This window comes from Carassius gibelio, chromosome B6, assembly GCF_023724105.1.
Source record: "Carassius gibelio isolate Cgi1373 ecotype wild population from Czech Republic chromosome B6, carGib1.2-hapl.c, whole genome shotgun sequence".
Taxonomy (NCBI): domain Eukaryota; kingdom Metazoa; phylum Chordata; class Actinopteri; order Cypriniformes; family Cyprinidae; genus Carassius; species Carassius gibelio.
The window spans coordinates 17,883,987-17,909,587 of record NC_068401.1 but is presented as its reverse complement, the minus strand read 5'-3'; the positions used below and the strand labels follow the sequence as shown (position 1 = coordinate 17,909,587).

Sequence of the window (25,601 nt, the reverse complement as noted above, 5' to 3'; positions counted from 1 at the left end):
ATTTATGACTTCAAGGTTAGATTATTGTAATGCTTTATTGGGTGGTTGTTCTGCACGCTTAGTAAACAAACTACAGCTAGTCCAAAATGCAGCAGCAATAGTTCTTACTAGAACCAGGAAGTATGAGCATATTAGCCCGGTCTTGTCAACACTGCACTGGCTCCCTATCAAACATCGTATAGATTTTAAAATATTGCTTATTACTTATAAAGCCCTGAATGGTTTTGCACCTCAGTATTTGAATGAGCTCCTTTTACATTATAATCCTCTACGTCGGCTACGTTCTCAAAACTCAGGCAATTTGATAATACCTAGAATATCAAAATCAACTGCGGGTGGCAGATCCTTTTCCTATTTGGCGCCTAAACTCTGGAATAACCTACCTAACATTGTTCGGGAAGCAGACACACTCTTGCAGTTTAAATCTAGATTAAAGACCCATCTCTTTAACCTGGCTTACACATAACATACTAATATGCTTTTAATATCCAAATCCATTAAAGGATTTTTAGGCTGCATTAATTAGGTAAACCGGAACCGGAAACACTTCCCATACCACCCGATGTACTTGCTACATCATTAGAAGAATGGCATCTACGCTAATATTAGTCTGTTTCTCTCTTATTCTGAGGTCACCGTAGCCACCAGACCCAGTCTGTGTCCAGATCAGAGGATCACTGCAGTCACCCGGATCCAGTACGTATCCAGACCAGATGGTGGATCAGCACCTAGAAAGGACCTCTACTGCCCTGAAAGACAGCCGAGACCAGGACAAATAGAGGCCCAGATACAGATCCCCTGTAAAGACCTTGTCTCAGATGACCACCAGGACAAGACCTCAAAAAAAAAGATGATTCTTCTGCACAATCTGACTTTGCTGCAGCCTGGAATTGAACTGCTTGTTTCATCTGGTCAGAGGAGAACTGCCCCCCCCAACTGAGCCTGGTTTCTCCCAAGGTTTTTTTCTCCATTCTGTCACCGATGGAGTTACGGTTCCTTGCCACTGTCGCCTCTGGCTTGCTTAGTTGGGGTCACTTCATCTACAGCGATATTGTTGACTTGATTGCAATTAAATGGACAGACACTATTTACCTGAACAGAGATGACATCACTGAATTCAATGATGAACTGCCTTTAACTGCCATTTTGCATTATTGACACACTGTTTTCCTAATGAATGTTGTTCAGTTGCTTTGACGCACACAATGAAAGCACAGAAAATGCCATTTCCAATCACAGACTTTTAATGCACTCTATATTTACATATCAAATCTACAAAATAGGTGCATGTTAAAATATGCCTGGTGAAACTCATTATTTCCAGTGCCATAGCCCTTTACACACAATCCCAGGTAACTTACATCTCAGCATTACATTTTGATACAGTAAAGTAAGCACAATGCAAACAAAAAGTATACTGGCACTTCAGAAGTAGCTTAAACACACTGTTAAAGCAGATCCAAACTGGGATTCAGTAATTTTCTGTTGTCAAGTTGAGGATTTTATTTTGAGTTTCCTCTTTTCCTGTTAGTTTGAGAATCAATGGCAACTCACTCACACACACACACACACACACACTACAGGCAGAAGATTCTCGAGAGTACACACAAAGCTGTACCAGGATCAGTTTTGCTGTAAAGAATGACACAGAACGTGTCATTCAATGTGGACAGAACTGAGAGGAGCTAACCAGTTCCCAGAGGCACAGACAGCAACCGGTCCAAAACTACAGCACCAATAAAGATTAACTTCATATAGACCACTTACAGTATTTGAGATACAGTAGATGTCACACATTCACAATTCATTCAAAAACTACTGCAATACATATTATATATTCTACAGCAGAACAGATCAATTTAGTTATTTGTTGCACGTATAGTAGTAAATTCCTTTTTGTGTGTGTGTGTTATTATTCAGTTGATCAATGTTTTGAAATTGAGTTGTGATGATTCCCCGGTCATGCTGTCCATTCCACTAACACATGACTAAAATATACAAACAGATATGATTCAATAAATCTAATCAAGTGTGCAATTTGTGGTACTGCAAATCACATTTCTTGAAAGAAACAAAAATATTAAGAATTTTTTTGGACTAAACAAATACCAGTGTCTCAGTGTAAATGATTAGTAAATTAACGGAATGAATATTCAGATAATTCAATGTAGCTGAGAAAAATTGAGAAAAAAAATATTAATTTTACTTTGCCATAAATGGGGTAACAATTTCAAGTTAATTAACTTTCTGTATTATTTTAGTATGCCATGAAGGCTGTGCTTAAAGCCACAGGTTACAAACTTTCAAACAAACAAATTAAAGTCCAAACTCAAATCAGAATGATTATATCTTATTATCAAGTTATAATAATCTATATATAAGAGAAAAATCTCCTGTTGTATGGGAATATGATTATCAGAAATAAAATATACTATAATCCTTTAATAATTAGATTAATATTAATTTACATTTTAAAAGTGGGAAATCCTGTCACAGACTGCCACTGAGTATGGTAAGGGATTGCAGTTATTTTAAACTGACCTTTTAACATTGAAACATTTATCAGTAAATAACACAGATAGAGAGAAGTTAATCTAGCTGTTTCCTTGCTACTTCAGTTACTCTTAAATATCTTTTAAAGGTCCTTCACACACAATGAGCTGTAATAGTGCTCTCACACTACCTTATGTACTTATATTTAGATATTAATAAAAATATTGAACACTTACTAAAATGTCCTCATCAAATACTGATATTTCTCTTTGCTCATGCAACCTCGGATTCTGTGCTTTAAAGGAATGAAATGATTTCAAATGATTTTACCTGGCACCTTGAAAAACTGACAAGCCAGCAGTAGCTACTAAACCCTAGTTTTATTTTTAAATGAATACTTGTGCTATCACTGGCTGGCTGGCACAAAGTATGTAGCTGTAAAAAGCATCAACCATTGAGCTTCTCCTGCAAATTTACATTCAACATTGCTTAAAAACCAGAATCTGCTGTTTTAGCTGCTTTGATGACTTGGCATGGTTTAGGCACTAACACAAACTGCAAACTTGCAGGAGGGCTGCAGTAAGGTACTTAGCATTTGTTTCTCATTTATGACCTTTACAGCTGTTAAATGCTGTTGCCTGTCATTTCGCACACACACTCCGGCCTTCATGGAGGTGGGGGTAACTTGACATCCAAGAGACTGTAAGCAAAAATGTTCCAGAAGATTCCACAGAGGATAAAGAGTGTGTAGACACTGAAGAAGATCCAGAACAAGGACTGTTCCTGCAAACGCTGTTCATAGTTCTGAAGAACCACAACACCAAGAGTGAGGCCCACTGCCACCCCCCCCAGATGGGCCACAAAGCTGGGATTAGGGCATGGTGGGAATGCTGGGGGATAGAATCGAAGCCAGACGGCACGACCGAACTCCACACTCACTGTAGATACAGAAAGTAATGTAAGGGTTTATATATACAGTTTATGACAAGTTTCATTTAAAAAGACAGCTAATCTTATATGCAAAAAACTTAAGTGGACAAAGTCATTTTTTATGTTTTGCTTTTATTTATATTTGGATGTTTCTTAGACTTATACTGACATTGGATGCAAATGTTATCCATGTCATTGTAGGAAATTTTGCAGGTATTTGGTAACTATAATTGTATATAAGTGAAGATAAAGTGAGTAGCATTCAGCTCATCATCTTATCTTGTGAACCAACTTATGTTATGTGCAAATCAATTGTGGGGAAAAACATTACTTAATGGACTTTCATTGATTAGAACAGTTCTGTACGTTTCCTACTAGTTCTGGAAGAACTGGCATATTATAATGGTTTTGGGTTTGTTCTAGTGACATTTACAACATCATATCTATTATTTTTTAAAGATTAAGAAAATGAGAATACAAAAATAAATATCCCCCCAAAAAAGCTTAAATCTCTAAAATCAGCTGATAACAAAAATGGTAAAAATATATTGTCAATCCCCTAGAATATCATGATCATTTAATATTTCAAGCACAGACTTATAGTCTCACAAACTAAATACTATTTTAGCATGAATAACATAAAAACAGATAACATACTGCACACCAGAGCCATTGCCATGCGAAAGAGCTTGAACTGACACTTCATTCCTGACCAGTTCTGTAAACAGAGGAAGAAAAACATTAAATTAGGAGAAATTACAAGAAAATTTGTAGTTAAGAGAGAAAAAAATTAAGTATTTGTTCTTCTACTCCTCTGGTGTTGTTCCAGGGAATTGGTTTTGGTACAACATTTTATCAAGGTTGCTTCAGACTGAGATGTATATTTGTTCTGGCATTTTCAGTGATCCTGTGACTATCACAGCTGGCAAAGGTAGCAGAATTAACACCTGTGATTCATCAGCTAATTCAAGGTTAGTCTTGCAGTTTTGCATGTATTATACATAATAAATCAGATTAGATTTGACCTAATGTGAGTTCAGTTTTTGTTGTAGACAGTCTGGGTGCAATCTGAGTCCATACCATGTACCAGTGCTGACACTAAAGGTTCTATCTGAAATGCTGAGCAAGTACAGGAGGGTTCATGATCTGACTTGAGAGACTGTGGACAGTCCCGGTGTTAATATTTAATGACTCTGGCCAGGTCATTATGCAGTACAAAACACCTCCATTCATTCAGAGAGAAGGTCAAAGCTTCAGGAAATAGCACATACGTCTTTGATTGGTCAAAAAGGAGGAAGAGCTTCAAAATATACATTTTATATAATAATACAATACAATAATTGTCTATAAGTTGATTCTGTATTGACTGAGATAATGCAAAACAAAATATGTTTCCGGGGAATCTGTTATTTTATTACCACTGAAGAAAACAGCATCAAGAAATGAACATTCTATAAAAAGAATAAAGTCTTAATGCAGAGATCAAAACAAACACAACCTGTGTGTTTACATGCGCGTTCTTAAGCCGATTATGCTTAATAAGCTGAAAACGCAAACATGACCTGTTTTCTTTTATAAATGGGGTAAGCATAAACTGGTCAACACGGGTAGTTTTTTGCATCTTACCCCGATTTCGCGTGGCATGTAAACACAATAAAAAGCTTTCTGTCGGCTTATTAAAGTGCACATGTGTGATAAGTGTCAGGAACACATCATTAGTGCAGATTTAAGTGCATCTATACAGAGAATGTTGTAAAGAAGGAAATATAGGCCTGCATTTATAACACCATGAGAGGATAAAGACACGTTGAGAAGCTTTATTTAACATCTCAACTGACAATGTATGGAATACTCTAAGTCAGATACACAAATGATTGCATTTTGAAGTCCCTGCAGGGAACTTTTTAACTAAGATTTCTTAATTAAGTAATCTAAATGCAGCTTACTTGCAATGTCTGGGGGCTTTATAAAACAAGTTTATCAAATAAGCCAGGTTTATTTCAGTCAGTCTGACTTCTTGTCACCTTTTTTTTCACTATTGAACAGTTCCACTCATTCTCTACTATAGGAGAGAAAGAATTTTATAAACTTGTTAAATCATCTAAACCAACAACATGTATGTTAGACCCTATACCATCTAAGCTCCTAAAAGAGGTGCTTCCAGAAGTCATAGATCCTCTTCTGACTTTTATTAATTCCTCATTGTCATTAGAATGTCCCCAAAACCTTCAAACTGACTGTTATTAAGCCTGTCATAAAAAAAAAACACAACTTGACCCCAAAGAACTAGTTAATTATATACTGATCTCGAATCTCCCAAGATACTAGAAAAGGTAGTATCCTCACAATTATAGAAAAATGGTATCTGTGAGGATTTCCAGTCAGGATTTAGACCGTATCATATTACTGAGACTGCTCTCCTTAGAGTTACAAATGACCTGCTCTTATCATCTGATCGTGGTTGTATCTCTCTATTAGTTCTATTGGACCTTAGTGCTGCTATTGACCACAACTTTCTTTTGCAGACTTGAACACTTTTTTTTGGCATTAATGGAAGTGCATTAGCATGGATTAAATTGTACTTATATGACCGCCATCAATTCGTAGCACTGAATGGAGATGTATCATATCGATCACAAGTGCAGTATGGAATACCTCAAGGCTCAGTACTAGGGCTGCTACTCTTCATGCTTTATATGTTACCCTTGGGAGATATCATCAGGAAACATGGTGTTAGCTTTCACTGTTATGCTGATGATACTCAGCTCTATATTTCTTCGTGGCCTGGTTAAACACACCAATTTGAAAAACTAATGGAATGCATAGTCGATATAAAAAACTGGATGACGAATAATTTCTTACTGCTAAATTCTGAAAAAAAACCCAGAGGTTTTAATTAAAGGACCTAAAAACTCTGCATGTATTAACATAGAACATGCTGCGTTCTCAAAACTCATATATCAAAATCAACTGCTGGCGGCAGACCCTTTTCTTTTTGGCGCCTAAACTCTGGAATAACCTACCTAACATTGTTCGGGAGGCAGACACACTTTTGCAGTTTAAATCTAGATTAAAGACCCATCTCTTTAACCTGGTTTACACATAACATACTAATATGCTTTTAATATCCAAATCCGTTAAAGGATTTTTAGGCTGCATTAATTAGGTAAACCAGAACCGGGAACACTTTCCATAACATCCGATGTACTTGCTACATCATTAGAAGAAGCATCTACACTAACATTAGTCTGTTTCTCTCTTATTCTGAGGTCACCGTAGCCACCAGTTCCAGTCTGTATCCAGATCAGAGGGTCACTGCAGTCACCCGGATTCAGTACGTATCCAGACCAGAACAGAGAATGAACAGAGATGACATCACTGAATTCAATGATGAAATGCCTTTAACTGTCATTTTGCATTATTGACACACTGTTTTCCAAATGAATGTTGTTTAGTTGCTTTGACGCAATGTATTTTGTTTAAAGCGCTATATAAATAAAGGTAACTTGACTTGACTTGACTTGTCAGTTTATGTGGTTCATAATATGTCAGACTAACTGAAAAAAGGCTGGCTTATTTGGTAAACTTGTTTTATGAAACAGGCCCTGGTTACTGATGTGCATGTAGATGGGGAAATCTGGTTATTTAAATAAGTGGGTATTTGTGAGTTAACAGTTTACTGGTTTGCATGTAAATGTGCTTAATATCATATGCATGACTAAAAGGTGAACCTTATAATCTTTCAGCTACTTGATAAACTGTATCTGAAATAGAGATGGAATGTGAATCACGCACATACACAACAGAGAGGGTTAACTGCTTGAGTTTGAGTAATTTTTAGTGACAAGAGACATCAGGCTGAACTTCACACTCATCATTTATCTTGACAGTCTGAGTCAAGGGCATCCTGATATTTTTCAAAGGAGATTTTAAACGGGAGCTGAGTTAAGACTGAAGTCTATATACTAAACATACAGTACCACTTAGTATCACCACTGTGATTAATGGCATATTTGATATCTCTTAGCATTATCAAAAACTGAACAATAATCATTTTTTTTGGAGCAAAACATTTTCACAACAGCTCAAACTGCTATAATAGAAAATATAGAAATTTCTTGATTACCATGACAACATTGGCAAGGTGGGCGGAGACCAGAGCGTAGACTCCGCCTGATGAACCGACAACAGGTGCTGTCATGTCTGTCACTGACACTGCCAATGAACCTGCAGGAAGGCAATGCAGACAAAAGTCACGATGACAACAACTTATGTTCAGGCATCACCAATATATTCACTTTCTTTTAAAAAAAGTAATTAAAAAATAATAATATTTGAACTAATGACGGCAAATGAGATTTAAAAGTTGGCAAATGGCAAGAGTATCAGTGAGCACTGAGTTCATGAGAATTCTGCCTAAGATCTTCTTAGAAAATTAGGCACTCATTTTGATCATGTTATTTGGATAGTACAAAAAAACAATATCAAGTGAACAAGTGTAAAAAGTGTAATGTCTTTATGTGGATATAAAAACCAACATGCAACCTCTAATTACTATATCAAGTCTCTCTAGGCAGAGAATGGCAATGGCTTGTAAAGATGTAATTATGTACATCCACATTCACACAAGTGAATACACACATTGTGATCAGACCTGAACACCACTGTTGATGAATGTGAAATAGTAGAGGGATGTGACTTAGTGACACCTCATGGGGTTATTTCATTTTTAACTGGCTTTTTCATGTTTCTGTAGATGCAATGCATATACTGTATCTCTACAACATTTTAATGCTCTAATAGGATATCCATAATAGGATATAATAGGATATAATGAAGGATAGCAAATGTGCAGAAGAACCATCAGATATTAAAAGTATAATTCACTAAAAAAAGAAAATTTACCAATAATTTTTGATCGGGCAGAAACAATCGGTTTATTTTTTCAATTAAAAAATAAATAAATTTGGGAGGGGGATGAAATGTGAGAATAAAGATATCAATAGCACTCTTTACACTCAGCTTGGTTCAGTATTTTCTCGTTGTAAAAGCAGAAGGTTTAAATACAATACATTTTCTCTCAAATTCCACTCAGTTTAGGGCAAAAGATAAGACCAGGAAAGTCCTCTGGCTATGTAAATCACAAAGATTTTTGACAAATTATTGCAGAATATAAAATAGTTAAACTTGCATAACCAAACCTGTTTATCTATGCTGCAAGCTCTACAAACAGTCCAAAATATTCCAAAAATGTATGACTAATTTCCCAGTTCTGGGTCTGGGCTGCAGTTTATTGAGGGCTGGGGTTAAACTGCCCCCACATGACATCTGCTGCTGATTTTCCAGGAGCACACACACACACACACACACACACACACACACACACACACACACACACAGTGATATTAGCTGCTAATGTCATCAGGGAGAATGAAATGACATTTCCATTTCAAATCAAACCCCACAGCTGATAGAAAATGCATGTGAACTTCCCCCCTCCTTTCTTCTCTCCTTTGCTCTGCATCATTCTCACTTTCACTCCTCATGCCTCTTCATCTCTGTTTTTCTTCCATTCTCCAGTCTGTTTTTTTGTTGTTTTTACCTCTCTGTTCCTCTCAGCAGGGGTTGCAAACTGTTGTGTGAGGTTTTCTAATGTTGGAAAAGCTCAGAGTGTTTGTAGTGTTTAATCAGCTTTCCATTTGTTAATCTTCACAAGTCTGAAAGCACATGGCTGGACATGGAAATAATTATATAATCATTATGTTATACCAACATGTTCGCTTCCATCAGCTGACTCATTTGAATAATTTCCAGGATTTTGACTTGATTTTATGAGTTTTTAGAATTTCAACTTCAAGTAAATGACATAAAAATATAGTGGTTGGATCAAATCAAAATAGAAATTTTTACCAATGACAGTGTATAAAAGTTATATAATTGATGACTATTGGAATATACATTTTGTAATGATTTGTACAGTTAAATAGGTGTAGAAACATTATTTCTACACGGGCCCAAGGCCCAACGATTAGAACAACTAGAACAACAATTAAGATAAATGTGACCTCAATGAACTAGTCTGGATAAGTCATAAGTGTCATGTCATGATTAAAAGAGCTGCATGAACCCTTGAATGAAGGCTGTTGGGTATTAGGAGTCTGGAAAGGGATGAAGGATATTTCTCCAAGGAAAGGCTGCATCCTAGTGAAGATGTGTCCTTTCTAGACCAGTCCTTCTGATACTTCAAGACTAGAGTCCTTCTAAGCATCAAACACTAGAATGAGATGGTCTAATAAGTGTGCATGGACATACATGTTTCTACCTCCCTGGTTACAGAACGAAAATACTATTCAAATTATAATATGTAGAACACTTTACTTATATTAACTTACTGTATTAATGCGGTACAGGTAATGACAATGGTCTGTGGTCTCCCTGTGTCCAGACTGAACCACCTCACCAAACTCACCTCAAGAGCAGAGAATAAGATGCTTCAGAAAGTCTCAAAGAAACCTAGGATGATATCGGGGGATCTATTCTCTAATGCACAGTGTGGATAAGCACTGCCTCCACAGAAGAAGATAAATGTCTGCTTCTACATTGATTCCTGTTTCGCCCCCCCCCCCCCCAACAATTTGTGCATTTAGTGTTTACAAGAGAGCCAAAATGTACATGTTTATTCAGAAACCAAGCAATAATGATGTCTCCGAAGACAACAAGATGCTGTGCATGTCGCAACACACAAGTTTAAGTAACTGTTTTTATTACGTGATCACTATTGAGTTGTCTGTTAAACAGATCATTTGATATATTTATGCAGTTTTAACCTAAATCACAGCAGTGTCCAACTGTGAAGGACGTAGGCTGTCAAACATACACAACTATTAGCCAATCATAGCAGTGGGCGTTTACTTCTGAGTCTACAATCCTCCACAACTATTCAAACAGAGTGATCTGATGAGGGGAATTTGATCTGATGTAAAATTTCTTGATAACATTCTAAAGTGGATCTCAGAGAACAGTACAAAAAAATTACCCCTTTTAATGACCCCTTTAATTTGTGCTCAGTCAATCTTATAAGTCGAAGTGACAAATCTGTGTTGGCTGAACATGATCCAAATAACTGTTCATTTTCTGAAGTTGCTCCAGAACAATCATACGGCCATTTAACAGCAAATGTAATGCTTAGCAAAAACACAAAAATTTCAGTTCTAAGTTAAAAATGCAAGAAACTTTCACATGCTCATATGACTAAAGAATGTACTTTTTAGATGCAATTTTAAAGTTCCTCATTTTGTTTTGGAAGCTTAAATGCATTCAAGGTCCAAGAACAATTAAATTTTCTCATAATATACAATGCAGCATAAGCTCTTTCTCACAAATGGCTTGTTAAAGGATCAGGTCTCTCTTAACCAGTCCTTTCCAAACACATATTCTGCTCTGACTAGGTCAGATGGCCCAGTTTGTTGTGATTGATCTACTGCTAACAGTGCATCTGAATGCCAGCTCAACAGGCTTTCTCAGTTGTTGTATACACATTGATATCTACAGTATCAAAATCTTTCTCAACACTGTATCACTACTCAAAGTAGTAAGAATAACAGACAGTCTGCATTAATCAACACAATTTTAGGTAATAGTGGGCCTACAGTTTTTCAATAATTTGAGTTAGCAGAAGTTCACAGCTTTGCACTGGGTGTACGCATATAAAACAAACAGGTTTTGAATACTCAGTAGATTATGTAAAATATGTACATAAATTATTAATCATATATACAGGTTGTAACCCAGAGGTGCGAGATGGTACAAATAAAGTTTTTTGTTTTTTTATTGCCTTATCTTTAGTGAATAAGCATTTTGCAGATCCCATGTTGAACTCAGCAAGATATGAGAAGTAAAATGACAGGGACACAACAAAAGTTTGAAGTTATACAGGTGTGGTGTCACTTCAAAAATTAATTGAAACCATGGACTATTCACATACTCATACTTAGGGAGTACATGCAAAGTGATTTTTACTTTCGCAGTACAGAGAACAGTGTCTTCTAGATATGTGGACAACACAAACCAAACTATTCCAGGCCACAGCTACAGTTTTTGAGGGCGGGTCAACATACACAGTGTTCACAGTCAGCCAAAGAAGACTATAGGTAGGAATTATGCAAATGTGTAACCTATCCTGTTTATGCAGGAAGTAAGATTTGGAATTATTGATGATATGTTTCAATATTGCTTCAGATTTTTTCTGGGAGACAATAACTCCAGTTGTGGTGGACTTTGCTCTTTGAAATTTCGCAGAACTTTTAGATTCACAAACAGTTATATTACACATTACATGAAAGCTAATATCCGAAAGAGCATAACAGGGGCACTTGAAGGAGACTGCATTAAAAAAACACACTTTCTCATCACAAACAGTAAACCTAAAAATATATGCTGAGTTTGACTCACCTGCCAGTACGCCACACACATACACCAGGCCGATTCTCAAAGCTCCGTGGACCATCTCTAATGGCACACCCACCAAAAGTTGCATGGCCATATTTAGACCGAGATGTTCAATTCTGAAACATATAAATCAGCATTATAGCACAATTACAGATGTCCCTGAGAAAGGGATTAATATCTTTCCCCAGATTACATTAGATTAGTGTCTATAGTTATTTTCAGAAGTTGAACATTTTACAAATTTGGTGCACTCCCATAAAGACCTTCTGTTTACCATATTTGATGTGCTGTATGTATCTACAGTATGTACAGTACAGACCAAAAGTTTGGAAACATTACTATTTTTAATGTTTTTGAAAGAAGTTTCTTCTGCTCATTAAGCCTGCATTTATTTGATCAAAAATACAGAAAAAACAGTAATATTGTGAAATATTATTACAACTTAAAATAATAGTTTTCTATTTGAATATACTTAAAAAAATAATTTATTCCTGTGATGCAAAGCTGAATTTTCAGCATCATTACTCCAGCCGTCAGTGTCATGTGTAAAATCCAGTATATATCACATAATCATTTAGAAATCATCCTAATATTCTGATTGTTCTGAGTGTTGGAAACAGTTCTGCTGTCTAATATATTTAATGAATAAAATGTTAAAAATAACTGCATTTATTCAAAATAAAAATATATATTCTAATAATATATTTTCTTTACTATCACTTTTTATCAATTTAATACATCCTTGCTGAATAAAGGTATAGATTTTTTGGTCCCACTTTATATTAGATGGCCTTATATACTATGCACTTACATAAAAAAATAAGTACAATGTACTTATTGTGTTCATATTGTATTGTAAAACACTTTTGCTGCTATTGAGGTGGGATAGGGGTAAGGTTAGGGAGAGGGTTGGAGGTATGGGTGGGTTAAGGTGTAAAGTATGGGTCAACAGTGTAATTATAAATGTAATTACAGAAATTAAATACAGATGTAATTACACGTTGTTTTTTTTAAAAATATAAGTACAATGTAAAAACATGTATGTACACAATAAGTACATTGTACTAAATTATTAATTAAAATGTAAGTACATAGTAGTTAAGGCCACTTAATATAAAGTGGGTCTGGTTTTTTTTTTTTTTTGTAAAAGAACGAAAAAAAAAATTACTGACCCCAAATTACTGACCAGTAGTGTATATTGTTATTACAAAATATTTAGATTTTAAAAACATAGCTTCTTTTTTTTTATACTTTTTATTCATCAATGTATCCTAAAAAAGTATCACATGTTCTGAAAAAATATTAAGCAGCAGAACTGTTTCCAACTTTGATAATGAATCATCATATTAGAATGATTTCTAAAGGATCATGTGATAATGATCCTAAAAATTCAGCTTTGCATCACAGAAATAATTGATAATTTAAAGTATAATACATTTAAAAACTATTTTTTTATTTTATATTTTTTTATTTTAAATTGTAATAATATATCACAATATTACTTTTTTTCTGTATTTTTGATCAAATAAATGCAGGCTTGATGAGCAGAAGAAACTTCTTTCAAAAACATAAAAAATAGTAATGTTTCCAAACTTTTGGTCTGTACTGTGCAAACATGTTTATACGTGAATAAAAGCCTCAAGTAAATCTGTTTATCATATGAAGTAATCATTTCTTTTCAGAAGTCTTGGATTAAATCGCTCTGTTCTTTGGATTACTTTCACAATATCTTTATGCACTTTTTGAATATTCTCTAATTGATCATAGACCAAAAGAGCAAAAATGAATGTGATTACTGTACCATCACCTGCCCTTATCAACCTCCAGAAGCCAGTGGTGAACTCAAGAATATCTGATTACTTTAACTGATGCTATTAGGTTTAATTAGCAGACAACAGTTTTTTAATTTTTGTGTCTTTAAAAGCTCTTCTTTCAATAAACCTTAATTTAAGGAAGAACTGAGAATGCAGTCGCTGTTATCTTACATAATATTTTCAAAAACTAGTCATAAAAGAGTAATGTGTCAGAGATGAGGCATGTAGTGTGTGTGTTCTGACACACCAGTGACCTTATTCTGACATTCTGATTCTGAGTCATTTCCCAAATCCACCCCATTCCAATTTTGTTTAGTCCAGCTTTTTTTTCTAAAGCCCTGTTTACTTCACCAACTGCTCTAATTCTTTGACTTTCAATACTGCACATGGAAAACTGTTACACCTTTACATCAACAACAGCATAGTGACATATCTGGGGTGATAGAAAACACTCAACTACAGGTTATTTTCTTCATGTCACATTCTCGGTTTTCCTCAACATTGCATAGCAGGACAAGGTCAGAATAATTATCCTCATAGAAAAAGGACCTGAAATTCACTAAGCTTTAGATAACTGGGGCATATAACTTAAGTCATGGTGTAGGATGTTCATACACAGCTAAAAGAAAGAATCACTGACATACAGCTTATTCAGGATGCTGATGAAGATATCAGTCTGACAGACAAAAGAAACAAAAAAATGAAATGGAAGAGCCTTTAATAAAATATCTGAACTGAACGTGAACATCTCTGAATATATTAGCCAATATTCAGTACAAGCACTTACCATTTTTCACAACAAAAGACAGTTCATGTCCCCAGAAACAGCATATAAAAGTAACTCAATTGCTTATCAGGACAATCTGCAGGAATGATCTTGAATTATGAATGGCTAGGGGCTTGATCTGAAACTGATCTCTGCTTCAACAAAACCCACAGTTTCCAGAATAAAAGATAATTAAATCACTGCCATGAAAAGACTAAAATATGAGGGAAGATTGTATCTGATAAAGCAGGAACACATTGCACACATTTTTCATGAAAATCGCATGTATACATACAATCACACACAAATGATACCGTATGTACATATTGTACTGTACTTTAATAAAGATGTGACAAATAATTTTGCTGTGGCTTTGTTTAGAACTATTTTTGCTAGCTGGGAAAGTAAATGACAACACTGTGTCTTTGTCAGGGTTATGTTTGGTTTGTGTTCTAGTTTTCATTGTGACTTCAGTTGGCCTTTTCCCCTGTGACCTAGTTTCCTGTATTTTTTTGTCATTTTGTTCACCTGTGTCTTGTGAATTCACTCGTTAGTCCTTCGTTTGGTTTAATATTTATAGCCCTGCCTTTCATCAGTTTGTTTGTCCGTCCCACGTGGATTTATTAAAGACTGTTTATTTGATATCTGCCTCCTTTGAGCTCCTTTCCCGTGGCAACCTTTGACAGAATACAGGACCATAAGATGACTGAACTGAGCAATGTTAACTGGGCTGAGGATTTTCTCCTGGATATCCAGCAGGAGGGACAGCCTTTGGAGCAGTATGTGGAGGAGTTTCTGAGCGTGTTACATCTGTTGAGTTGGAGTGATTCCACAATAAATGCGTGACTCTGCATGGGACTGAAAGATGATTAATTTATTTAGATATTTGACTACACTCTTGATTTAAATGGTTCCAAGTTTCAAGTCGATGTAGAGTATTATCACCCTCCTCCCATCCAGAAGAACGTGGATGCTCCAACTCACCATAAGCAAGCTCCCTCCACATACTGTTTCAATAAGTCTGTTCCACCCGGATTTCCCCAAGTTCTCCTAAGCTCGTCCCTAGTCATCAGCCCAGGATCACTGGCTGCTCAGGTCTCAAGCCCACTGGCTGCTCAGAAATAGAGTCCACCGGCCGCTTTGAAAATCAAGTCCATCGGCCGCTCCATTGTCAAGCCTGCCAGCCTTGGCTCAAGCAAACCTGCGGGCCGCCACGGACGCAAGCCCAGCAGCTGCTGCCCTCTCAAGCTTGCTGGCTGCTTCACTTTCTCAAACCTTGGCCCAAAGGAAGAGGCTGAGGAGGTGGTTTTCCAAATCTCCAGCATGCCTCTCAGCGCTCATGGACATAGCTGTAACCCCAAGAAAGCTCTCCTTAGTCTCTGTCTTTGTTGGTCCTGTCCAGTTCTCCATCATCTTCTGAGACCCCCAAGTTAGCCAGCCCCGCTCCTCCATCCGCTCCGCCATGGTCTCCTAAGTCTCCCTGCTCCGCCATGGCCCCCGATCTCCCTGCTCTGACATTTCCCCCTGAACTGCCTGTTCCATGGCCACTGAACTCCCTGACATTGTCCTGGAGGCTCTCCTTGTCTCTGCCCAGCTCTAGTCTTGCACCAACCCCCAAGGTGCCTGCCCCCAACTCCCCATTGGTACTGTTCCGCCTTATGTCATTTTGTTCACCTGCGTCATATTTTACTCATTAGTCCTTTATTTGGTTTAGTATTTATAGCCCAGTTTGTCTGTCCTGTCTCTGTCGTTGAAAGTGTTTGTTTTCTCCATTTTTCCCACATGGATTTCTTAGAGACTGTTTGATATCTGCCTCCTTCGTACTTGTTTGAGCTCCTTTCCCTTGGCAGCCTATGACAGTCTTGGTATTAACTTGATTATTGAACTGATCGTAATCATATTACCACATGAGATTAGGGCAACAACACTCTTGCTTTGCTCTTCCAGTAAACACAAATTAACCTCTCATAAAAAATAAATAAATAAATACATTTGTGAAGTAAAGTACATTTTTAAAGATGTGATCCAGTATATAGTTTATTTTTATTTACTTATTTATAATTTTTATGTAAGGAATAGCATTAGCATGTCATGCAATAAAAATTGTCCCAGCAATCTTTTGTTTGGTAAGATATCAAAATAATCTCAAAGCTCTCAAGGACAGGATAATACCAAAAAGAACGTACACACAGAAAGTACCAGTTTTATTCTTGCATTGACCTTTAAAATGGCCTTTACCCATCAGATTACAAGCAGAATCATGTGAAGGGTGATTTAAAAGTGCAAATTAAAAAGGTTAGTGGACAATGCAAATAGAACATTCTGCTCCAAACAAAATGATGTTTGACACAACTGCTGACCATCTGAGATCATGTGGATAATATCATGTGGTGTTTAATGCTGCAATTCTGTGACACCATCTCAGATTGAGTCATGTCCTACCCACTGCCACTGATGAAACCAAGTTAGAGAGAGACTTTTGAAAAGCCTGTGTCTGCGTGTTCTCCTATTTGGATTCTGTTGGTGAGGCAGACAGAGCGGATCACTAGCTTGGGTTAATGGGGAGATTACTCTGTAGATAAGTGTAATATAAAACATTAAAACCCACAGATCACAGCACATCAGGCACATCACAAGGGCTCAAGCCCTCTATCAACCTGGGACACAGGCCTTCAGTCCTTCACGTCAGAAAAAAGCTTTTTGAAATGTGGTTTAATAGCATTATTTGTGACTAAAAAAGCTTGCATTGAGGGTCTAAGCATTTTAAAATGCCAGAAAAGAAACAGCTAATCAAAGCAGTATCTAAAAATGGCATGAATTAGCAGCAGTGGGCAAAATTTTGAGGCTGCAATATTTTTGGATGATTTGATATAAAAATATGTCTTTAAATTACAAAAGGGAAAAGGGGAATGTATTTAAGTACCATGAATGCCATATGCATCTGGGACAGGTTTTTATTCCTGCTTATTTACAGCTCTCTGTATTCTGATTTGTCAACTGTAGCATTGAGCTGTCAACATTTTTTTGTGTAATGACAATTAAACTGTAATACACCATCATTTTATCTCATATCACTTAGAGATCTCTTTCTCTTTTCATACCAATTTTTACAGTATCTCAAAAGCATTAACTAAAAAATGTAGTAAGTAAGTTTTGTTTATAGCTTTTTTTCAGTTTCAATAAGGTTAATTGTTTTAGGCAGTGTTTATGATAACTTACAGTACAATACATTCAACAACTACCATGCTCTGGACAAGTTTAACGCTGGGTAAGCGATCATAAGAGATCTCGTGATTACTGTATGTTAGCTAGCTAGTACAAAAGTAACTTGGATTTCAATTCAAATCTTGTACAGAAATTATTATTTTAATATTTTTCTTTAAAGGATGTTTAAACTAATCTTCATTTAACATTAAAATAATTCAAAATAAAATATTTTATATTAATGCATTAATAGAATTAAATTAACATATGAGTTATTTTGTAATAATATAACTAGTGTGTAACTCACCCTGCGTGCATGAAGATGTAGCTAAGGTAGCGCCAGGCCTGAGTTCTCAGCTGTGGGTGGTATGGCAATGGGCCCTTCAGGAAGTATGGTGATGACACTTGGAGAACCCAGCGGTTAAGTTGGAATCCGTAATACATAAAGACAACAACCTGAGAACAATGTGGAAAGTAAGTGCCTGTTACTAATGTGACACGTTTGCTGTCCTTCAATACATAGTGGGCCACCCACATAGGAAGCATTTTAAGGGCACCCTTCACACAATGGCTGTTCTAAATGGTAAGTGTTTTCAATATTGTTGAAAATAGTCCCTTATGCTCTCCAAGGCTACAAGTATTTGATCAGGAATACAGCAAAAATGTAACACTGTGAACTATTACAATTTAAATCAATTAAAAAACTCTTTAAAACATTTTACTACTTTAACATGATATCAAGTTGTAATTCTGTGTCACATGATCCTTCAAGAATCACTCCAATTTGCTGTTTTGTATATTATGTATTAAAGGGATTAGTACTATGGAGATGGTAAGAAAAATCTTTACAATTAATTAAATATAATTATTGAAATTAAAAATTTTTTATATTAGCCAAAGTTCGCATTTTACCACTGTCACTTCACACCCGTTCAGGTCTTGCTTTAGCTGGAAGGCTTTTTAATTTATAGCCTGCATGCTCTCCTGTGTATTTCTCTCTGGGTACTCCCTCAGTTTTCCCCACAATCTGCAGCTTCAGCAGCTGTACATGTAGGCCTCGAGGCAGCTTACTAGAATCTGTTGAGCTTTGATTCATATGATCTCCTACTGAAAAGTGGGGCCTGGTATAAATATTTACATTTTACTTGCATTTCTGGTAGAACTGGTGAAGTTTTTAAATTCAGTGACTCTCAAATTCATTATTTGTTCATTCATTTTAAAGGAGACTATAGTGTGCTCTCTAGTGACTAATCTATTTAGAACAGCAGTAATGGACCCACTTTATACAGTATTACATGTTTTAAACTACATGTACTAACATGTAAAGCAATCATTTGATACAGTCTCGGTTGTGTTTTCACATTGTTTTACAGATATACTTAATTACTGTGTACACATGTGTAATTACAGTAACAACCCATACCATTTAAACCACCTTTAAACCAAACCTGTCTCTAACTTTACCCTTATACAACCTAAATAGCAAAAGTGCTTTACAATCCAACAGACACAAAAAGTACACAACACTATTTTTCAACATAAGTAAGCCTACTTAAAGTCACCTACTATAAAGTGGAAACATATCTGCTGTTATGTTTGGAGTTTTTTTTTTTCAGTTTTTTTCTAGAATCAGTAGGAAATATATATATTTTTTCTTTTAATAAACTTCAGTTGTAAAGTTTATTCTTACCTCTGCTATAGTTATGGCCAGCATAAGCCATGGTGGTGGACAGTAGGTGTAACTGTCAAAGTACCACTTGCGGTCCACCTCTCTCGGCAAAGTCTCATAGGCAACATGACGCACAAGTCTCCGAGACAGACCCAAACCCACTTCCTCTCTCAGTGCAGAATTCCTGAGTTGCCGACTCCCCTGCAGGATCGCTCGACGGAAACTGTTTGAGCGCTTGTTGCTCATCTGAAAAAATTCAATAAATGAAAACATGACACAAACTGAACAGTCATGTTCATCAGCACTTTTCTTGTAAATATGCAAAGGATCATGTAACAATTATAAAGTCAATCAGGTTTGTATATACAGGCAGGCACAAACTTTTATATTTAGCTGTGAGAGCATTTACTGTGATCCTTATTTATATATATGGATGTTTGTTCTATACTAATTCACCACCCGGGTTTTTTGGGAAATATCCCTGATGCTATTGGTCTATGAAATGTCTTTCTGTCACTCTATCACACATCCCATATCACCCCAACCCCAAGGAGACAGAATGCCACTGTTGTCACTTAGCAACCGATTAAAGATTCCACACTCATCTCCAAGTCTCAGAGCAGCTGTGCAACAAACAGTGTGTATGTTATTGCATGTGTGTGTGTTTGTGCATATGAGACAATGCTGTTCAAACAAGCTTTTCACTGCTGAGGCAAAAAGCCCTCCTCAAAAACCTGGAATGTTCTTTTATCTCATGCCAGGCTCCTGATCAGGAATACAGGTCATGTATTATGTAAGTTGTGGAAGAGGCCCTGAGAAGGATGAAGAAATTTAGTTGGAAAGCCCCTAAAGACGTTGCCTTTGCCATCACATTGGGACTAAATGAAATAAAAATGTTAAATGTTAAAACATGACTAAGCTGAACTACAAAGCTTGTATTTTCACAATTCACACAGTAAAGCTATATAAAAATTCTACTTTGTGTAAAACTAAAGCCAGAAAAAAAATGAATGCAGCCCCCCGTCTGGATAACAGCTCACCTCAAATGATATTTTGTAGAGGAATATGTACACACAACCATGTGCAAGCTGTTTCAACTTATGTTTCGTTTGATATAGATATGCACACGGACACACAAAACAAAATAAGTACAAACACTGGCCAGGTTTGATACAGATTATAATAAAAAAAATTAAGGATCAGAGTTTGTATTTTTTATTTTTCTTTAATTCAGATTTATTAAACTGATCAAAGGTGACAGTCTTTCAGCTTAAATTCTGTTCTTTTGAAATTTTCAGTTCATCAAAGAATCATCAAAATGCATCATGGTTTCCTCAAAAAATGTAAGCAGCACTATTGTTTTCAGGTGTGATAATAATAAATGTTACTTGTGCACCACATGTGCACCAGATGGTCAGCATAATTGAAAAAGGGTGTTGATAATGCAAAGGACAATAGTAAACAGTGAGTTTTTTTTCAGTTAAAGTCAGTTCATCATTGATTCAGTGATGTCGTCATCTAGCTCAGTTCAGTTTCATATATACTATATAATAATTAATAATTAGAAGGTATTTACATGATACTCCAGGAAACTTTAAAAGAATACCACTGTTTTTCTAAAAAAGGTACATTTGGTAATGTTTTCATTATCATTATCAATTAATGAACATTTGTCAATATAAGGTAATTTTCATTTATCCATATGCTGTTGATCATTGATAATTAATTTTCTATTACATTAAATATTGTTAATGTATAAATCTGGAAATGTTAAAAATGCACTAATAAGGACTGAATGCTGTAAATCTTTTTGTGTGTTTTTCTTTTTTTTTATTCATGATGGCCAATCTATATTCTTAACAATAACCAAATGAAAAGTGTTACCAGACTTTTTTTGTTAGTGAATACTTGTTTAACTCACTGAAGATGGAAACATCACCATATATTAATCATAATGTGAAAGAAAATGTTTTAGACTTTAACCTCACAAACAGCCACTATTCATTTCCTTCTACTGTTACACAACAGTTTTCTTAAAATATCTCACATTAACAGTTACAGTCTGTGTGCCATAATTCTTTATACACACAACTGATATTCGCTTCTCCACAAAAACAAACAGACATTAAGTGCTCCCTGAGATGCACTTTTCTGTGGCATAATGATTTGTTGAAGATTTTTGTGTTGGCTGTTTCCATGGAAACCGCACAAGGAACAATATGGTATTTAGTGAGTACACACACAAATCATGCTCTTTACTACTGGGGCACCATGGTACAGCCAGCTGAAAGACTGTAAGGCTGAAGAAAAGGAGGAATTATCAGAAAATAATGGAATGATGCTGCCACACTTTAATTGCTTTCCATCACTGTAAACACATTATAGTGAAAACCTGGTTATTAATGCACATATATAGAATTTTCCATCCCTCCCAGTCTCCCTCTTGCATCTCCTTTCTAATGTTTTTACCACCTCTTAAAATAAAAATGTCATCCACCACTAGTTATTACAATCTGTCTTTCCCCTGTATCTCTGTTCTCACATTGTTATAGTGGACAATGAATGAGAGCTGTATGGGAACAAAAGAAGTGTAGAGACCCAAATTGCATGCTCCTCATTCCTCTCTGTCCCACTTTCACATGACCTGCTACAGCCAATCAAAACACAGAATCTGATTCAAAGTTTCCCTGCATTGCTTTATGGTACTATAGCTCTATTCTCCAGCCACTGTGGTGAACAATGAGACTCTTTGAAGAGTTGCTGTATGTGCGAAAGAAAGACTGAGAGAGAGTGAGAAAGAAACAGGGAAAAGGGCAGAAGAGGGTGTCAGATTGAGGATGGGTGGCATTCAGATATTCCCACAGATTTGAAGGCATTCCCATGCAAGTGGAATGGAACATTCCATGTTTTGGCTTTTAGTTCAGGGTCAGAAGTTCTACAAACCTCACCTCAAGTTCATCTTCAGAACTCACCAGGTTAACAAAATCCTGGTAGCAGATCTTTCCATCAGCATTTCCGTCAGCCAGGGCAAGAAGAACCTCCAGCTTGTGGGGGTCCAGTTCTGATCCATGAGCCGCAAGCAGGTCTCGGAAACGCTCAGTACTGATGAAGCCTGAATTCTCTGGGTCATACTGAACATATTACAAAGGAGAAACAGGAAATTAGAATTCCTTTTCACATTCTGATTCTAAAACATTTCCACAACCAATAAATAATTCAAAACAAATATTGTCTTCCATCTTTGAACTCATAACATGATGATTTTCATTATTGAGGAATTTATCCATTGTTTAATCTAAGAACTATAACCAGAGAGGCATTACTTGATTTCATCTATTAAATAAGTTAGAAAATAAATATTAGGGATTGCGAAACTAGTGTCTTAAGTGCCAAAAATTCTGTGTGTGATATATGAAATGCGTGATATATAATGTTTTTCATAAAACTGTAGAAATAATTGTAACCATTAATGTTGTTTAATATGAACTTAAGAATACAAAAACATGTGTTCAATGAAGAAGGTGGCCCTGATGCTTTCATTTACACAGAACAAAAGCAGCATCTGACCGCCTCTGATACTAGGGCATTGTAACCATTTCATTTAGTTCTCTGTAATCTCTAACAACTGAACAGAACTTTCAGAGCTGATGAGTTTCTGGCAAAGACCTGTTTATCCAGAAATGCTAGAGAAAGTCAGATGGGGTGTTAAGAAAAGGAGTCATTTGCATTCTTTCTCAAGTAAAATGCCACCCACAATAAGTGACAAAACATATTAATACATGTCAGATTATGTCCATAAAGTGGGTGAAAAGTTGTTTTATTACGTATGTATGTACATTAGTGAGTTTATTGAGGCAAAAGTCATATGGTGACATTTGGTCCCCCAAACTAAAGTCTGACCATTGGGGCCTACAAACATACATAATTGTGTTTAGATCATCAGAAAGATAAGGATGGTTTAACGGAATAATGTCAATAACATGATCTGTGTCTGATATTGTGTTTAGTGTCACTGAGTCAAAGTTCAAAGAGCTCATCCTGTTTTATTAATTGGTGTCAATGCGTCAGCCCTTCAGGCTTTCAAACATGAATTCACTGTTAAGTTCATAGGGCACTGTGACGAGCACTCCCAGAGGAATCAGCGTCGCCCTGGAAACCAAACCAAAACACCTGCACGTCCTCGTCACCGGCTGATCGGTCACAGCTGCTCCCCATCAGCCTGCACATTGAAAAGCAGCACATGTGGCACTGAGAAGAGGTTCTCAAACAGAACGCAAAGCTGGACTAACCCCTCTCTCCTATCCCCACAGAAAGCAGCGAGTGACCGACAGCCCACACCCTTTGGAGCACGTCAGGACACCCACTTTCCCCTTGATTGGCACAGAGGAGCACGGAGAGCACACGGGGAGCACCAACCAGCGGAAAGCAGATCAGGACACTTCACCAGGCACCCTTCACTTTTCAATAAACCCACCCTCCGGGGCTTTTGATTTCACGTACCTCTTGTCGAGTGGTTCTTCACCCCGTGACAGTGGTGGAGAATGCGGGCAGAACAGTGAGGAATCACCGACAAGGTCACCGCCCCAACTCCTAATTTTTTTTTGCTTTCTGTCAGCAGCACCACGGAAGGCGGCACGCGCGGCCCCGCGATGGAGGACGTCTTACAACGCCTCGCTGAGGTCTTCGAAAACACTGCCCACCGAGAGGGATGGCCAGAGGACGAGTGGGCACGTGCGCTGGCACCCCTACTCACCGGTGAAGCACAGAGGGCTTACTTCTCGCTCCCCCTGACGAGTGCCGACAGTTATGTCGAAGTGAAGCGAGAGATCCTGGCGAGGCTGGGCCTCTCCCCTGTAAGTGCCGCCCAACAGTTCCACGAGTGGGAATACAAGCCCCGGGTGCCAGCCCGTGCCCAGGCAGCCGAACTCAGCCGCCTCGCCCAGCACTGGCTGTTGGCAGGAAACCCCACACCAACACAGGTAGCGGAACGAGTGATGGTCGATCGCCTCCTGCGCGCACTACCTCGCGCCCACCGACAGGCCGTCGGCATGAGGGACCCACGTGACGTCCGGGAACTAGTGGAGGCGATCGAGCTGGCGGATGCCGTTCATCCCAGCGGGGCAGGGGACCGGCTGCCGCCATTCCCCCGGAGGGTGGTCCAGGAGCGACGCCCGCTCGAAGGCACCGCGCGACCCGTCAGCAGGCCGACGGTTCCCCCACCGCGAGATGAGCCCATGCCAAGTGCCGAACCACCGTCGCCTCCGCGAGCCTGGCTGGCAGGCTGCATCCTTCACCAACGGGTGCCGGCGGGAGCCCCCGAAGCAGATGTGAAGGTGGATGGAAGACGGTTCCGGGCCCTGTTGGACTCGGGCAGTGCGGTCACCCTCATCCAGGCGCGGCTGTGCGCCCCGCGAAGCGGCCAGAAAAACTTCCTACCGATTACCTGTGTGCACGGAGACACTCGTCAAGTACCGGCCCGTGAGATGGTCATTTCGTCCCCCCAAGGCACCTGGCCAGTGGAGGTAGGCCTGGTGAAGGACCTGCTGGTGGCCGTACTGCTTGGAAGGGATTGGCCCGGCTTCGAAAAGCTGCTGTCCGCCGCTACTCAGCCTGCCAGCCCCAAGGGGAACCGTCGAAGACCGAGGCGGCCGCCTGGACCCCGCCGCCGACCGGCCCTGCTCGTCTCCGACAGTGGGAGAGAAGGTGAGGCCCCCTCCCAATCTACTAATCTGTTTTATGATGTCTACCAACAGGCCGCTGGAGGGGGCTCTTTCGCCAAGGAACAGCGGGAGGACGACCGACTCAAGCACTGTTGGAGCCAGGTGCGAGTCGTGGATGGAGAGGACGTCCTCCCCCGGCCCCACCCTCTCCCACATTTTGTCGTAGAGAATGGCCTGCTGTATTGTGTCGCCCAGCGTAGGGGGGAGGAGAAAAAGTTACTAGTTGTGCCTCGTGCCAAGACCGAGACCATTCTGGAGCTGGCCCATTCCCACCCCATGGCAGGACACCTCGCGGCAGCCAATACTGCCCAACGCATCCGCGACCGTTTCCATTGGCCGGGCCTGGACGCCGAGGTAAAGCGGTTCTGCCAGGCCTGCCCGACCTGTCAGGCCACGTCGCCCCGGACTCCTCCCCCCAGCCCGCTCATCCCGCTGCCTATCATCGAGGTGCCCTTCGAGCGGATTGGAATGGACATAGTGGGGCCGTTGCCGAAGTCTGCCCGAGGGCATGAGCACATCCTGGTCATCGTCGACTATGCCACCCGGTACCCAGAAGC

The 25,601-nt window shown here is 38.3% G+C and overlaps 1 protein-coding gene across 4 annotated transcripts in view; it reads right to left on the bottom strand.

The window, feature by feature from the left end:
• Positions 1-1,221: 1,221 nt before the first annotated feature.
• The window catches only part of LOC127959284 (rhomboid-related protein 3-like), a 76,862-nt gene continuing 52,482 nt past the window's right edge, over positions 1,222-25,601 (bottom strand). For 3 of the 4 annotated variants that reach the window (XM_052558354.1, XM_052558356.1, XM_052558357.1), the window contains 7 exons: positions 22,273-22,455; positions 19,346-19,570; positions 17,963-18,111; positions 11,875-11,987; positions 7,550-7,650; positions 4,081-4,141; positions 1,222-3,431 (listed from right to left, as the gene is read on the bottom strand). In XM_052558354.1, coding sequence (XP_052414314.1) covers positions 3,160-3,431; positions 4,081-4,141; positions 7,550-7,650; positions 11,875-11,987; positions 17,963-18,111; positions 19,346-19,570; positions 22,273-22,455 — 1,104 coding nt within the window. In that variant the 3' untranslated portion in view covers positions 1,222-3,159. The remainder of the gene's footprint in view (positions 3,432-4,080; positions 4,142-7,549; positions 7,651-11,874; positions 11,988-17,962; positions 18,112-19,345; positions 19,571-22,272; positions 22,456-25,601) is intronic. The other variant, XM_052558355.1, reaches the window with a different exon arrangement.